Consider the following 18,030-nt stretch of genomic DNA (forward strand, 5'->3'; position numbering starts at 1 on the left):
ATGATAAAAACAATAATAATAATAAAATAAAAATAAAAAAGACACTTTGAGTTCTCCTCCTAATCTCTTGTATCCTTACATTTCTTTATACTCTTTTTTATATTTTATTTCTAAATGTTTCTTAATTCTCTACTCTCTTTTTTTAATTTTAAATTGTTCTCTTTTTTTTTTTTATATTTTATTTTCAACACGCTTATTCTCTTAGTTTTAGTTTTTAGAAAATAGATAAGAGAATGGCACAAAACTACAAAATCAAATGAATGCAGAAAAAGAACTGTTCTTTGAAGGAATGTGCTCTTCATACATTTCTAACTAAAACTTTTGCACTGATAACACCAATTATTTATCCTTAATCCCACAATATTTTTTTTCAAAATATTTTGGCCTTCGTTGCAGATTCATTCCGATGAAAATACGTTGTAATATTCATAAATATTCCATGTTTTTTTTCCTTTAATTTTCTGAAGTATGTACTGTTTTTAAGGGCTCGTGCATGAAACCCTAAAACTGGGACGAGGGTAGGACTGCGGCTCCGCTGACACCTGAAAAAGGGTCCTCTGTCGAGCTGGATGAGGATGCTCATAACAAACTGATGAGCTACTTTCATGAATGATCTTAATATATCAAAAACACTGCTTAATTAGGCCAAAAAGGTTGCCCGACTACGAAAAATGAACCTTCGATAACCATCATCCGAAGTCCTCGATACTAAACCAGTAAGTTTAAGCATCCAGAAAGCAAAATCCTAACCAGAAGTTCCTTAAACAAGAGATGGATGGCAGCAAAGTCGCATCTCTACATTATCCAAAAAAAAAAAGGCGGGACTACATATGACCCCAATCAGCAGCCTAAAATATCCCAGAAAGAAGATTTGCAGCGGTTGATATGGCAGCTCCGGTGATAGCGCCATGCACAATCTGCTCATGGGAATTACCCTCCGATGTGAGGGCCAGGGCCACTCCTGTAATTGCTCCCGCAACTGCACTGTTTTTCTGCACCGAAGAACAGACAATGGCTATAAGCAAAATACAAGTAGCAAGATCTTAGTAATGCTTGCAGCGTTGGATCCATGAAAGAAGATAGTTAAGCATTACCCAATCGTGAGCTCCACGAGCCTCTGCCAGGCCATATGTGAGACCTGAATAGACCCCCGCAGCCAGTCCTGCAAATTAAAATATGTCAACTTCCTTCCAATCGCAGTGGTACATGACACTGTCTCTCCAAACTGCGCACACGTAATTGTAAGCAGGAAAAACTGAAATCTCTAGCTTGTCTAATGTCCATACTAAAAAAAGGTTACTTCAGTAGAAAACGAATTACAACATAGTTAGCGTTAACATTAGCTAAGGTACTATGTAAAACTGATGCATATATTTCATGCTTGCAATTTGATTAGAAAATGTACTTACCCCATTGTAAGGATTCCTTTCCTGTATTCTTCACCTAGAAAACATTGTGACAATGAATCAGTGACTACTAAAAGCATCACGACTTCGTTAGACTAGCTAGAATTCAAAGAAGTACAAAATTCACCAATGGCGGACAAACCAAAAAGCTCCAATGTAGATAAGGCCAGACCACCAGAGCATTCAATTATTTATGAATAATGTGTGGTGGCAACATTAGGGCACCTCTATCATATAATCGATTGGTAATTTGAGTGTAACTACGAAATACAGAACCAGACGGCTTCTCTATATAACCAAATCTTAGTAATAATTGGAATTATGTACTTAAATGGTAATTTTCAACTCACCATAGCTTCAAGAGATTTTCTGTTGTTTTCACCTGCAAAGCACATAAACAACCGCTTGAGACACAATTGTTCAACATACCAACAACTGATGGACAAACACAGACATAATATTACAAAGGGTTCTCATATTCCACATTCGTAATTTATAGTCTCCGACGGGCATTCTACATCAATAAAAGTTGTAAAATTAACCATGGAGTGGTTAGCTGCATACCTCTGAGATCAGGGAATCGTTTTTTTTTGTTGCCTAAGACTGAGATTTCGGGTGGAATACCATTGGTACTTGAATCGAATCCTGCACATAACGATGAACATGAATGCATACAAACGCATCAACGTTTATCTGTCTATCTAGGAGGAATTAAAATGACAATATGAAGTATAATCAAATCCTGCACATTTTTACAATGAACACATGCACGCATGCTTCACCAGTTAAACGACTAAATCAAATAAAACCACAAACCGATAGACAACATTAATTACATGCGGATAGTTCAAATTCCAAATATTATTTGTCCCATCAAGTCATTCTGATAATTACTCAAAATTTAAAGGAATAGTAATTATTATACATCCATAATTCACACACATATACAAACACCAAGAAATTCGAAAGTAGAAGGAAACAGATAATGGTAACCTTCAGTGGCTGTGAAATAAGCCTCACGTGACACGGCCTGAAGTGCTCCGATCTGTGCATTGCAGCAACACAACCTTATTAACAAAACGCTTAGATATTTTGCACGTACTTCTGTTATATATCACAAACACACACGCATATATATGCACAGAGAGAGAGAGAGAGAAAGGAAACCCCAGCAGCTTTGACGAAGCTCTCGGCGATGCGGTTGAGGAGAGGGTGGCCGAGGTCGGAGAAGCCACCATTGTCGAAGCTACGCAGCTCCTGCATCAACGACGGCTTTGCTTCCAAACTACTACTGCCGCTGCTCGTGTTCAACATCTTCACACTATTATCTGTTTGATTGCTCTTCCACCAAGAGATTCAACACAAAGTGAAATTTGAGGTTATTCGATGAGATTGCACCGGTGAAAAAGAAGAAGAAGGAGAAAATGAGCAAGTGAGGTAGACACGTACTCATGCAACCCTACGTACGTGTCTTTCTTCTGCGTAATCACACTGCGAACTCGGTGGCCAGCGACTTCTTCCAACTGTTTGCCACCTGTCCCCTGTTGACCTGTTTCATAAACAAACATGAAACATCCGTGCACCCAGGACGACCGTACATCTCACATTTTCATCACTACCTTATACTCTACCTTTCACTTCCGAACATCATGAAACCACAACATCCTTAACTTCAGACCCATTCTGTTATTCTTTGGTGAAATTTAGAATAAAATTATTGATTCCATTTCTGAACAAGATTTATTTACCAGTCTCATTCTTTCGATCACGGATGAAAATCGTGAATGATAACAATCTTCAGTTCTTGTCTTAAATTTCACTCAATTGTGCAAATGCGGATTAGGTCAATTAATTACGCAATGTACTTTGACTATACATCCAAGTTCTAATCTGCTCCTCTAAAGTAGAGTTATACAGATTATCGTCCCGTCAAAAACATCCATTCCAAGCAAATATTCATTCAAATAACCAAATTCTTACGATTCTACACTCATCATCTATTTATACCATCATTTGTATCATCTCTCTAATAGCATCATTTGTATCATCTCTCTAATAGAGGTAGGATCCACCAACGTATGTAGATCTCATCTTTATTAGAAAGAGTCCAAATAGATGATAAAAATGACATTTTTGAATTCGAAAACTTTTTTCTTGCGGGATAAAGCTACCAACAAACCATAACATACAACACTTTCTTTGGGCTTGCATGTTATCAAGGCGGAAATCCTTCCAAAAGTTGCCTTGGATAATTAAACTCGAAACTAATTTACAGAGCTACAAAACGAAAATTTCGCTCCCTCACCCAAAACCCTACTACATTTAAAGGGAAAAAATGGCCTCTAAAAATCTCAAACTCACTCCCTCTCTCGATTACGACCAACCCACACCACACCCCCACCACAAAAGTACTTTTAGCATTTAAAAAAAAGAGGAACAAATTAAAGAAAGCACAAAACTTGGATATAGAGAATCAATGCTGATGAATGTTTTACAAAAAAACCAAAGTACTTCAAAGCCCCAATAAGGCCAAGTGAAGAGTTGATGATAGTACCCCCACACTGGATGACTTCTTTTGTTGCCTTTTTTTCTTCCGCGTCGCAATGGCACTATACAGTATTCGCTCCTACCATTGTCGATGGAGGCCATAGACCAAATTCATCCTCTCTTTCTTCAATGTCGGTTCGCTTGCTCTCTTCCAAAGTATGTTCATCTGCGGGCTGGCACCGCTTTCTGGCACCAAGCACGCATTCACAGTCTTCATAAAGAACACGTAGTAGTAACCCCATTGGCTAAATATAACTTACGACCCATTTACAGCCATTTCCGGTGAAGATTTCGGTGGTATCAACGGGCAGTCCTCTCCACCCAATTGTCTATTCTCCGAAGTGCCATGCAAGTGATCCGAGCAGCCCCTAGAACTAGTAGGCTCATTTTCCCTATTATCCGCATCATCTGAATTGCTGTTATCAGAACAGCTTTTAGAAACAGCATGCTCATCATTCTCTTGATTTTTCCCTTCACGTGAGTTGTTGACTCCGTCAGCTGTGCGGGTTGTATTGATGCTGCTTGCAATTTTCTTATTAGGTAGCACTGCCTGGCTTAGAGTTGTACACAAAGCAGCAAACACACTTTCTTTTGGCTTGGAATTTTTACCCAACCGTTGCCTCTTTGCTAGCTCGATATCCTTAGAAGCCAATTTCCGCTTCAACCTAAGGGACCCCATTGTTCCTTCATCTTCATCAGAAGGTTCAGGATGTTTCCTGAGTGGTGGCTTGTAGTCTTCGTCATCCTCATCATCATCATAATCTACCAGCCCGACAGACCTTGGACTACAATAATCAAGATGAACATATGGGCCATATAGCCAAATTCTGAAAATGCACTCTGATAAATCTACACTAGAACAGTGTAATACCTGGATGGTGGATAACTTGCAGCAACTCCATTGGATAAAACAGGTTGAGGTTGAGCCTGTACTTTTTGGGTATTTGGCATTGATGCAGATGCTGTATCTTCTTCATCACTGATTACCAAGTTCCATGTTCAGTGGCTATGGGTAACAAGATAGTGGGAAAAAGCAATGTCAATACACAATAAACGTCCAACACTAAAAACATACCTGTCCTCATTGAAATATTCTTCTTCTTCTTTCTCCAAAGCTCGCTCATCATTTCGTTTTCTAGGGTCTGACACATTAGCAGTGCCTTTGGCTCCAAAATGTTCTAGGCACTGCAAAAGCACTTGTCAAATACAAAAGCTCTAAATTTAGGAGTGGAGAAAGTATAGAAGGAGCATAGTACCTGCTCATATTTTACTTTGAGGGAGAGAACAGATGCAAAATTCTCAAATCTGACCAACTGATCCCAGAAGGAATCAACCAAGTATTTAACCAAAGACTTCAAGTTTTCCTGGAAAAAGAAAATAAACAGATAAGATGATAACTTCAAGATGTACATTAGCTCCAGATTCTAAGTCTAAAAGAGAGTGGCACCTTGCAGATGAACTCAAAAAGTTCTAAAACAGCTGAGTTCAGCAGGTTATATCGACTTCCATTACAAACAAATGCATCGACAATTGACTTGAGAAGGTTGTTCTTAACAATATGATTTACCAGATGCTCATCCTGCAGAATCATGCATTACCCAATTGTTACATGAACAACTTAGCCCAAAAAGAAAAGAAAAAAAAGCATACTTAACATATCAGAGCAGGTAGAGAGACATAAAGAGAGATAGAGAGAGAGTATATGTACAACAGGGCACAAAGATAATAATAAACACTCTTATATGTACTGTGGAAGCTGAAAAAATTGTGCAGAACCAAGAACCTTTTTGAAATGTAACATTCTTTTTATCCAGAATCCCCACAACCATCATACTGATAAGAAATTCTCATATGAGTCCACTATGCTCAAATCAGAACAATATATATCATTACAATGCATTGACTTCTAGTCTTGCATGGCAATTCGCACATCTTAGCTTCACTAGTGTTGAAGCACAAGACATAAATGTAATTTACATTTACATGCGAATTTTTTTCAAAGTTTCAGCTATAGATAATGGGTCCAAGACAACAATAATGATCACCCTCCAGATCATTTCAGTCTATTTGAAATTTTAGCTGAGCTGAAGGACAAATAGAACCTTTTAAACAACTTTTTGCAGAACTTTTTTAGCAATCAACATAAACTCACATGACGGGAAAGAATAGTGCGAACAAATCGAACTGCAGCAACAACTAGATACTTTTCCCTTCTTTTTGTAACCAACAAAACTTTATCCATCACATTATTAAGCAGAAAGTTGCACCTACAAATAAAAAAAAAAAAGCCAAACATTCCTATGTCAAAGGTCAGCAGCAGCAAAATCCATTTATAAAAATTGTACAAAGGATCCAAAATATTACTTTATTCTGAATGGATGGTGAAGTACACAAAAGCAAAGCAATTCGCATATATTTGATATTATTTCAGGCTTCGCAACACTCTGACTTTCAACTCTTCCACCAGAGATGGAAGATCTATCGGTTGATTGACCATTATCTTCCAAAGGACATGACGCTGTTATAACATCAATCAACTGCCCCAGATGCTTCTCATAGAATATCTCGATAATTGCATCTCTCTGTAGCAAATCAAACGAGATAAAAGACTCAATAACCAAGTTGTGTAGTACCAGTATGAAAATGAGGCATTTGAAATTTTTTTTTTTCCTTACATGCAAGTTTTACCGACATGATTTTCCAACAATTCAGCAGAAACATAATAAACTACAAACCAACATTCAAATTGTTACACCCGCAGAAATAAACCGTATTGCAAACTCCATGCAAAGCTTTATGTATGAAACTTCTGAATTTGTGATAATCCAAAAAATTCATCATATTCTACATGAAAGAACAATCCAAAGAATTATGAGATGGACTAGAACAAAACTGGTCATGAAAAGTAACTTGAATAAAAAAGGGTGAAAAATCATTAAAATGAAAAGGAAAAAGCAATGACCTGGCCCAAGTTGATGATAAAAAAGCAATCAAACAAATGAAATCTACAATTAACCATAACCCTAGAAGCATCGAATGAATTACTCCACTTATGATGATACTAGAAAGAGGCTCAAGGCAAACGGAGTAAAGCAAGACCTAGGAAGACTTTGAAAGAGGCTTTAAGAAAAGACATGGAATACTTGCAGCTAACAGAAAACATGGCGCAAAACCAAGCGCAGTGGCGTTCTAACTTCTGGAATTCATACAGCCGAACCCACTTAGGGGGCTAAGGCTTTGTTGTTCTTAATGAAGATCCTAGTAAAGGTAATCTCCAATATGATGGCTCAATAGCCTAAGGCATAAAGCCCCTCGTTATTCTTCTGATATCATCCATAAGTATTAAAATTATGTGCATAATATGCAAGGAAGATTATTATTTAAGAGCTAATGAATATAAAAAAAAGCTCATAATGAAAGCTCCTAAAAGAGAAAATAAGGCAATTAATATCCTAGAAATGGTGTCCACATGAGCACTAACAACTTCTGAAGTAAATATTACATGTACGTATTTGAACACAAGTACAAAGAGAGATGCGTAAAAATTTACATACATAAGTACATATATGTTATGCCCCTCTAACCTAAGTGGACCTACTGGTGAAGTTACTGGTGTAGTGCCAGTGGTACATAACTGTGAGAGCAGTTGCAGTTCAAGAATGAAAAATGGTATATATACTATTACTATTGGACAAGAGAGGAGAAGAAAGATGATATCCACAAAAATATTTTAAATGTAAGGGAAACTATAGCTGAGTTACACGAAGATTGACAGTAATAATTCATTTAGCGAACAAATATCTATAGTAGATACCTGAGCTCCTGACAAAGTGTAAGAATCTAGTAGACTACGAAGAATTTCAAGAAACTGGCAATGCATGTCCTCTCCGAAATCTGTAATCATTCCTTTAACCTGTAAGGAGACAATTAAATATTAAAATTGACAGAGAGAATCTAAACGCTTGCATCAGAATTTAAAATTTTCAAGTAACTGGGACCAGTGTTGTCAACTAAACAGGAAGCAGCCAAAGAGCGTCAATGTCTTTTCAACACCAGATGCTTAAATGCAGACATCAGATTGTACATATTATGAGTGTGGGAAGACAACTAGACTCCTTTTAGATACACTTGCTATGTCTGTTTCACCTGACATCAGTTCTAAATTTTTAATACAAATATAGGCAATCCCCAAAGCAATCACAAGTATAACCTGTTGCTTGCCTAATTAGGTGGTTTTCTCCTTCTGTTATTAAGCATAAACACACATATTGTAGTTGATTATAATTTTCGCCTCACAGGCCATAATCCGGTCATCCATACGACATTGAAATTGAATAATTCGCTATAAGATTTCTTTGAAGCTCAACTAACACAGGTGAAGGTGATTTCCAGGTGCACATGTCCATTCAAGTACAAACGCTAATTTGGAAAAGTGCATACCAAGAGTCCTAAAAGTGGAGTTCCTTCCTGACGAACAACATATGAACGCAGAAGGTTTGGATCCTGATTCATGAAAAGATTGAGGATATCTGTCCTGCATCCATTATAATCACCAATTGTTAGGATTATGACACAAGGGAAAAAACTGAGTGAGAAGCAGCAAACTAAATACAGAAGACAGATTCATAAACGTCTGATTACCCGGTTAATACAAACTTTTTGTCTTGACTCTGCAACGCATCAGTTACAATGTCAAAGATTCCTTCATTCATGAGATCCCTACAGACATTCAGCATTTCACACTTTAAAACAAAGACATCTTAAAAGAAAATATTTTTGGCTAACCACCACAATGTAAGCAACCAAAATTTAAAAAGGCAACAGAAAGTTACAAAACATAATAGTGGGTAAAGAAATGTAACTTCAGGATTTTTTTACCTAAATAGCCGAAGCTGCTGGACCATCTGCAGGCTTTTGCTTAAACTACAAAACTCGTGCAAGAAATATACCTACAATGCAAAGGGAATGATAAGCACAATCTGAGTGACGTCCTTAAAAACTAACCAGAGAAATGCAGCCACACATTCTAAGGTCACTATTATTACCATGGTCATACTAAAATGCGGTCAAGTTACAGGTGCCAACATTAAGAAAATAACCACATAAGACTTTTTACCAATGTTAGAGACATTAATAAGTATTTCTAAATAAATTGGAGGGAAAAGAAAATCAAAAGAGAGAAATTACACGATCTAAAAATCTAATTACATATTCAAGAAATCTCCCTTTGGGGACTGCAGTGCACCAATATCATGCCTCAGAAGTCAGAAATACAATGAAAGAGCGCTTAAGGAAATCAAATTACCAAGTTCTTTTTAGATTCTGCGGAGGTGGATGGTGACCGTAGCCTAGCAAACAATTCTTGAATAAAGGTACTGTCATCCTTTAGCAAAGAAACAACCTACAACAAATAAAAATTAGAATTAATATAACATAAAGCCGACATGTTTTAAAGAATGACTTATAAAATCTTACGATAGCGTTGTTTGCATGAATAATGGAATTGAGATTTGCAACTGTGGCCTCATCCAATACTCTAGCCAAAACAACATCCTGAAAGTAGTAGAAAGTAAGAATTGCAACTAAAGAAGTAGGAAAAACAAAAAGGTTAAACAGAAAACAGGCAAACCTTTATATATCCAACTTTATACGTCTGGTGTATTTTTGACAACACCATAGCATCTTTAATCGGTATGGCCTGTGCAAAATGAAATTATCAATCCAGATTCACAGAGAAGAAAAAAACGAACTCCAATATAAATTAAGATGCTATCCAACATCCCTAGTCCTTAGCCCCAAATCCCAATAGAATTAAAATTATTACCTCCTTAAAAACAACATGTTCTTTCAAAAAGTTACGATGGTGTTGGACATTAGGTACTTCAGGGTCATCTGCAAACCAAAATTCAACATCAGTATCAACATAGTACTGAATCAATGAATTAAGAATCAAATTACCAGGCTACAACTAAATCAAATTCTGAGAACAGAAGGTTATATGAAAGAACACAAACCAATTACAGAACTCACACTCAAGGGAACCGATGATATCCATGATTAAATCATCACCGAATATTTTCTCAAAGATCTGAGGACTATTCAGGAGAACTGCAGGTATTAAACAACATATCACTCAATATTAAAAAGATAGACATGCTTTGACCACAAAATAAAGAAGATAGACATGCATTTATTTGGCAGATTCTGAGGGTGAAATACCAAAAAGGAATACTTACTGATCCCCCTTACTATTTTGTATATCATGTGAAGACCGTCAACATTTTTCAAGTCTTCACAGATTCTAAATAGGCCCATAAGCTTCCGAAAAAACTCTTGCTGCGTTAAGATTAAAAGACTCGTTAGGAAAAAGCAATATAGTATATATATGAACCAAAATGGTGTTGAAGGTTAAAGTAATAACAACTTTTATGATTAAGATAACATGTTTCGACCTACTTCAGCAATTGGATTTTTTTTATAAAAATGAGAGAACAATCCAAATAATCCACTGCACATTTCTTCAGAGATTCACAAGGTTATACATAGCTTACATCAGTCAATATTAATTCTGTCAATCGCATCTGGTCAGCAATGCCACTGTCAGCAACAGTCTGCAAGACAAAATCCACACGATTGCCATCACTTTGCAAGTTTGATAAAAAAAATATCTCGAAAATTAAATGAAAAATGTGAAATGCAAGAAAGATAAAATTAACATATGAGATGCAAAAGAACTAAACCACCTTAAGGATTAAAGGAAGCGTGGATAGCTCAACCGTAGGGAGCTCCCTCAACTCACTGTTCGCATTGTGAAATGTCTCATCTACATATATCGAAAAAGGTCAACAATTCATGTCACTGACTTTCAAATAGAAAAAAAAATTAAGAAACTACAAGCAAAATGTAACCAATAATAAATGACAAAAATTTGAATATAGAAACCATGAGGGTGGGTCCCTACATATATTTTCCTCATTTTCTTCAAGATGCTTCAAGCTTTCCGTGTATACATGGACATTATTTAAATTACCCAAATTTCATTTTTATTCGTATTACTTGAAACAATTTCACTCTTTCTCATACAACAGATATAAACACTGTAATCATAGATAAGAAAAGCCATATTGTTATCAAAACACTCTTCACACAGAAAAGTGGAAATCTTCATTGAACAAATGCTCTTTTGACTTAACCCAGAATGGCCAGAAATTGATGGACAAATTCTTTCTTCAGGCATTTAGGTACCTTTAACAGCTTTATCGTGAATTCCTGTGTTAAATATCTTGTTTTCACAAGCAGATTTGTAGTCTTATAATGTAGAGATTGCCTGAAACTTTGTGGAGTTCCACTTCCAAAAATAAGCAATTCTTATTACACTAGTAAATTTTCTGAAATTAATGCTTCATGGCAGATAAATCTTTCATCAAGGAATATATTTGCATGCACTTTTAATTGAAAAATAGAGAGAAAACACAATAAGGGTTCACTAAGAAGAGGGTTACAGCAGTCGGATATCTAAAATGCAAAGAACAGAGAGGGAGTACATTTTGAATCATATTGCACACTTACTGTTAAGAGAATTAAAATGTATATTCCTTTGCACGCTGCATATGTGGTCCCTGAATAGATCAAACACAATAATTAGTAACAACCATGTTATCAGGAACAACAAAGGACAAAAATTAGGTAGTTACCATATGTAAGAGCAGCCTGTAGGCTCCTGAAAGCTGAGAGCTAATTCAGTAGAATATTCTGGATCCCTCCATGAGATAATTGTATCTTGACAAGAAATGACCCAAACACCACAATTTAGTCTCAATCCTAGCCACACGAGAATACATATAATAGCAAAGCAATCCTATGTCACTTAAACTTAAAATACCTTCTTGCTTTCTGTAAATGTCATCCGAGCTGATTCGATGCAGAAGTAATGTCTCATTGTCTTCTTCATCAAAAACAAACAAACCCAGCTCTTCTGAACGCTGTTTTACCACAGTTGCATTCAATCAAAGTGCAGGGCAATTTTAGAAATCATTTCTAAGAAAATTTGACTCCAAACAACTAATTTCTCAAAAATTTACTCTCTATCACATTAACAAATCAATGAGATTAACAAACCTCCATGTAGTCAACTGTGACATGACCAGTTCCCTGATCATCCCATTTTCCATCCTCACTCAGACGGTAAACCTTTACACGCTGAGATAAAAGAAAAATTAGACCAACAACTTCAACTACATGATATATACCAACATCATTAATTAAATTTTAAACTACAAGATGGCCATGAAGCAGATAGATATTTTTTAAATCTTAAAAGTTATGGACGTTAACTTTCTTCGATACCAATATTAGAAGCGAAAAGGCATGGTTTCATAATTGTAAACGCAATTTAATAGGAAAAGAAAAGGCAAAAACAGGTAGTAGACTATTATGGCAAGCAAAGATGTGAGTAAAGTAACATGTTCACATTAAACATCAGAGATCCTCGTAACAAGTGAACATATTGATCAAGACATAATAAATTATCACAGACATTAACATAGCAAATCGTGCAAATAAGCTACACAAGCAATGTAATATACCATAAGGCTCTATGATACTGCATTGAACACAAAATCTCTCTGCTCACATTTGATATTCTTCATTAAGAAAAAAAAAAAAAAAAAAAAACCAACACTAAAAATAATAGCTTTGTGTCGATATTAAACCAGCACATACTAGTTCTCTAATGGAAATATCGTGTTTATATAGTGCAAGCATTATGGACTATCTCTGAAATTGATAGGTAAAGAAAAACTCTCCTAACACCAAATCAATTATAAAGATGGTCTTATGATCAGATTAACACTGACAGAAACAGTATAACACAGGAGCTATATGATTGGTAGAATAAACTACATGTCAGACACACCTACATGACACTAGCATTCCATAAATACATCATGTGGCGTGTCAACATTTTCTCTCCACCCACAACTTCACCAGAAAGGCTGTACAAGAATTTTACACTGTGATGATTTTCCAGAATGACCACAATGAAAATGAAGACAATGAGCATATAGCAGCACTTAGCACAGTAAAGGTATTTACTGTCTTAGGAGGATCATTTTCTATATTTTGATTGTTAGATTTGAATTTTATAAGATGTAGTTTTTCACGAAGTTATTTGCATACTTTAATGAAATTGGTTGCCATCTAAGTTTAGATTTATTTGCATCATGCTATGTCCTGTCATAAATTTTTTAAAGATTTTCCAAGAAAACATGCCCATATTGTGTTGGTTCTTGGCACATACATAAGCAAAAGTCTAAATGCAATACCATAAAGAGATAATTACCAAAGTCAAGAGTTTGTATGCATGTGCGAAATTCTAAAGCTTGTGAACACATCAAAATAAAAAAAATAAAAAATAAAAATTGAGGGTAAAGCAGAAAAAAATAAAGTTAGAGTATAAGGTAGAAAAGTTACCATAAACTTCAAATCGAAGATCCAACTTTCCATTTTTCTTAACATGATAAATAGGGTTAGGTTAAGGCATTAAATTTCAACAGCATCGCAATAGTGTCACATTCAATGCAATTGTCTAAGATTAGGAAAATGCTAGGGAGAGCACATTTAATTACGTCATTTTACATCATTCAACTAAAAAAAAAGACTTAATTACGGGAATTATAATGGTCCAAAAGAAACTAATCTAGCACAATGAAATAGATAATGTCGTGGTCACCAAATAAAAAGAAAATAACAAACGTCATAGAAAGGTTGTAAAATCACTCGTCAGCAACCTGTCGCCGTATGAGGAAATTTTCTAAGGAAGAACAATACTTCAGCGAAAACAAAAGGACAACAATCCTCCAAAATCTGCTGTTGTCAACATGGAGACAACAGCAAAATTCAAAACACCACCACCAAATTAAACTCGGTGCACACCTTTCAAGGTCCGGAACATAACTAGCTTAGGAATATAAACTTCTGCATGGAGCTCAAACAAACTGTGTACAACAGAAGATTTCAAATACAACGCTCAGACCATGGAGACTCCAAGCTTAAACAATTAAACTGCTTCCAGTGACAAATAAATTAACTCATCCTCCTCCAACTTATAAAAAAGTAGTATCAACATGGAGACTCCTAGCTTTAACAACTCCCGACTAAAAAGATAAATTCTACCACATCCTTCAACCCAAAGCAGTACCTTGTTGCACACTAACAACATAGCTTTCCTCAAATGATCAAAAGATATTTATGCTAATTTACCCCGCACCGCCCAAACAGTAGTTATTCGCCTTTGCAGTGAAGAACAGTGTCCTTAGTATTAATAGAATTGAAACAAATTATGCTAAGAAAGTAAGCCTGTTTACTCTCTTGTTAAAAGGTGTCACACACAGTGCAACAGCTCTTAGAGCTCCAACCAGCTAATTCGATAGGCACGACACTTTAAAAACCTCAAAGAACATAAGCAATATTTAATTTTACACCGAAACCCTAACAGAATAGAAATCGAGATGCTAACATTCCCAAATGAATATAGCCAGTCCGCCCCAAATGAAATTGAAGCCAACAAAATTACGAAGAAAGCAACCCAAAATATACAATTGGGAGTGAATAAAATCAAGCTCAAACTTCAAAACTCGCAAATAACAAAGAAACCACTACTCACTGCGATTCTAGGTCAAAGTATCGAGCTTCCTAATATTACAGAAAAAGCGAACTCACCTGCATCGAATTGGAATTGACCGGCGCTTTATCTGGCGCGCCCATCGTAGCTCCTCAGTCTGCGATTCGAATTCGGAGCTAAAATTGAGTATTTGGATTGGAGACCGTATAGAACAGGATGACTGGATAAAAAAATGTTAAATTAGGGTTTTGAGGGCGGGGAAAAAAGATTGGGGGATAGAAGGAGGTGATTAGGTTCCCGGTGATCAGTAGAAAACCCTAACCGCCATTAACGCAGCAGTGTGAACCTCCAAATTTTCTCGCACTCTCTCTCTCACTCCCTCTCTCTCTCTCTCTCTCTCTCTCTCTCCCCGCTTTTTATTCTTTTCTGCGCAAGTGTCTGAGAGCCCCGAGCTTCCCCTTCGATAAGAGAAGAAAAGTGGAAATACAATTACGCATGTTGTTTGTGGTCTCCCCGTTATGCCCCTGGATTCCGAGTGAAATTACGGGGGAGACATTGACCACAGAGTCCTATATTTTCCACGCGCTTTCTTTTCGCGATGGTATCACGAGGGAGTTGGTACTTGGTACACGTGTTGCTCTGTCCTCAAATGCGGGTCCCTTACCTGCCTGTTGCCGAAGCATGCAAGCGTTCGCTTGTGATTGGTTGATGATTTATGCGACACGTGGATTTCTGGGAAAGTAGCTGTGACGGGACGCGGTAACTCCATCCGGTCGCCGAAGGACAGCCGTGCAGGATGCAGCAAACTCTGTGCAACCAATGATGAAGGATTCGTCTACTATGCTTCGGAAATCTAAAATCTAGTTGACATTTGACGTGGCTTTGTTAATTGAAGCAATGATTGAACGGTTGGGTTGGGAAAATGAGTGAACCTAGAGTTTGCAATATTCAGAAATATTTCTTTACAATTTTTACAACAAATGAACTAAAAAAGATTTTTTTTTTTTTTTTTTCGGAGTGTGATTGTATAAATTCTATTAGAATTCTATAATGTATTTAAATAGATTTTTAGTTGTTATTTTATTTTTTGGAGTGTAATTAAATGTGGCAAATTAACTCGGTGAGTTATTTATGTTGTACTGATTAAGACCCATTTAATTTAATATCACCACATATTATGGATGTGACAATCCGTCCCGAATCATTTGTACCATAGGTGTGAAATAACGATTTTACCCCTGGACGTTAATTTGCGTTGTAGGATGTTTGGTTTGTTTTGTTTTTGGTTGGTGGGCTATTAACTGGACCCCACACACACACCCGTGACTTCCTTCTCTCCCTTTTCTCTCGAACTTTCTTCCATTTTTCTTCCTCACCGTACTGACGAACTTCAAACTAACTTTCCACGCATGGATCGAAGGTTTGAAGGTTAGTTTTGGACTCCTTGCAAGCCCAGGAACTCATCCATACCATTTTTAGGACATGAGACATTCGAGAACCCGAAAACCCATTTTTGGTGCACTGTTCAAGCACACGTGATCGTGAGGTTTTTAGAAGTTTTTAAGGTTCTAGGAAGCTTTAGGACGTCTTCACGAAGCTTGGGGAGTAATTTTGAAGTGTTTTGGACGTCGGGAAGCTCGAGTTCGTCAAGTTGCAGGTTTGGTTGGATTATCGAGGTTTCTCCGGTGAGATTCCGTTGGTTTTAGGTCCCCAAAGTGGTAAGGTTTTGTTCTACTTGTTGTAAGCTTCATTTTGGTACAAATTTCATGGAACTTGGTTGAGAAATGAAGAAGATATTAAGGTTTGAAGTTTTTCCCAATTTCCAGCAAAATTCGAGTTGCAGACGGTGGCGCTGACGGCGGCGGACGGCGGCGACTAGTGAGGCTCACCGGAGAAGGAGGAGAATATTTCATCAGAGTTAACGGAATATTCTAACGGCGTCAGGTAACGACCGTTAACGTCTGTTAGGGTTTTAACGGAATATTCCCTAACGCCGTAAGGATTTTGCATGCGTGTCAGGCACGTGCCAGCGCGTGGCCGGCGCGTGGCAACGCATGGGAGGTCGGAAAATTATTTTAAAAATATGGGGATGTTTGTGAGGTTAAGTAGAGCCTGTTGATATATTCAAACACCCCATTTGAGCAATGTATAAGAAGTTATTACCTAAGGTTGGTTATGTGCGTTAATTTGACATTTTTATAGTTGTTTCGCATATAGGTGAGGACTATCCAGAGGACGGGCACAGCCACGCGAGGCTCGGGGCTTACGATCCTTCTACGTATCAGTGAGTAGGCTTTTGTTTTCAGTATATATATATATATATATTGATTGGTATCTTTCCAGAAACTACGTTTTAATGGTTTTATAATTGAAATGCCATGTCGAATATCGTTGTTATTATTATTTTGATTGTGTTGGTTATGCTTTGGTGTCACGGATGCTCAGGTAAGTCAGGTGAGTATGTTGTTAGTGATAGATGTGGTGTTGATGAGATTGAGTTATAGTTATATTTCTGCACCTCAGTGATTGTGCTCTGCCAGAGTAGGGCCTAGCCTTCACGTGATCTTTCACCTCCCACATCGTATGCTCACCTTGGATCCAAGGCAGGTGTCAGCTTGTCATACAGACCTCTATATGTGGTTTCAACTCGTAGGTGACCCGCGATACATCGCACAACCTTCACATGATCGTAGCACTGAGCGTATTTATATACACCAGCCTGTCGTACAGACCACTATAGGTGGTTTCGACTCGTGTGCAGGATAGTGGTTGAGGAGCTATAGTTCAGTTGTACAGGTCACTTTAGGTGACTCCTGCTGACGTACTGATATTACTGGCATATTATGATATGTTTTATCTCACCTGCTTGATGTTTATACTATTTGTTTGGATATTCTGACGCGACATATTTTGGCATGGCATATTTTAGCTTTATCATTTTTAGTATGATTTGATATACGAGTACGTATAATATTTTCTGGAAAGTATACGGGTTTTATAGAGAGGGGTTATTACTTGATATTGAAATGGTTTGAAAAACAAAGCTTTGTTTTTGCCCACTCACGTTTTCTGTTTTGCACGCCTCCAGGTTTTAGGTAGCGAGGACGTGGTTGATGAAAGAGGCATCGAGGCATTTCTGACAGAGCACCCTCCATGTAGGATTTTCTAGTTCACTTGTGTAGTGTTTGTCTATTCTGGACTACACCTAGGATACTTGAACTTTTACTTTGCCTTTTTCCTTCTATGTTTGTCACTCACTGATCTTTTTATTGTAAATTATCTTGTCGACTTTATTTTTCTCGTATTTTCTCTCTATTACTTCCGCATTTCACACTTGGCTACGTCACCTCACATGACGCCCAGCACACCATAATTTTTGGATCGGGGTGTGTCAATGGAAACATTTATCAATGGGCAAGGCTCTCTTGGTACATAGTTTCAAGGTCAACTATGTTC

General features: G+C 37.0%; 2 protein-coding genes across 3 annotated transcripts; both read right to left on the reverse strand.

Moving 5' to 3' along the window:
• Positions 1-601: 601 nt before the first annotated feature.
• LOC137730804 (outer envelope pore protein 16-2, chloroplastic-like) lies at positions 602-2,844 on the reverse strand. The gene is made up of 7 exons (XM_068469777.2): positions 2,574-2,844; positions 2,400-2,451; positions 1,971-2,051; positions 1,757-1,788; positions 1,410-1,443; positions 1,095-1,162; positions 602-992 (listed from the first exon to the last, which is right to left on the reverse strand). Exons 1-7 carry the CDS (start codon positions 2,718-2,720, stop codon positions 849-851), a joined length of 558 nt encoding a protein of 185 aa, XP_068325878.2. The 5' UTR covers positions 2,721-2,844; the 3' UTR covers positions 602-848.
• A 1,003-nt stretch (positions 2,845-3,847) lies between these two features.
• LOC137730803 (uncharacterized) lies at positions 3,848-15,089 on the reverse strand. 2 transcript variants are annotated; one of them, XM_068469776.2, is made up of 24 exons: positions 14,673-15,089; positions 12,072-12,152; positions 11,836-11,935; positions 11,648-11,732; positions 11,523-11,572; positions 10,697-10,776; positions 10,505-10,564; positions 10,190-10,289; positions 9,984-10,061; positions 9,778-9,845; positions 9,583-9,651; positions 9,429-9,506; positions 9,259-9,354; positions 8,832-8,902; positions 8,595-8,672; positions 8,394-8,487; positions 7,768-7,866; positions 6,318-6,535; positions 6,106-6,220; positions 5,401-5,532; positions 5,210-5,317; positions 5,029-5,138; positions 4,825-4,932; positions 3,848-4,738 (listed from the first exon to the last, which is right to left on the reverse strand). In XM_068469776.2, the coding sequence occupies exons 1-24, from the start codon at positions 14,715-14,717 to the stop codon at positions 4,210-4,212; spliced, it is 2,652 nt and encodes an 883-aa protein (XP_068325877.2). In that variant the 5' UTR covers positions 14,718-15,089; the 3' UTR covers positions 3,848-4,209. The 2 variants fall into 2 exon arrangements, with proteins under 2 accessions (XP_068325877.2, XP_088544200.1); XM_088688074.1 differs by lacking the exon at positions 9,429-9,506 and having other exon boundaries at positions 14,673-15,033.
• Between the last annotated feature and the right edge of the window lie 2,941 nt (positions 15,090-18,030).

Source organism: Pyrus communis, chromosome 16 (genome assembly GCF_041283825.1).
Source record: "Pyrus communis isolate YQ-2024b chromosome 16, ASM4128382v1, whole genome shotgun sequence".
NCBI lineage: Eukaryota > Viridiplantae > Streptophyta > Magnoliopsida > Rosales > Rosaceae > Pyrus > Pyrus communis.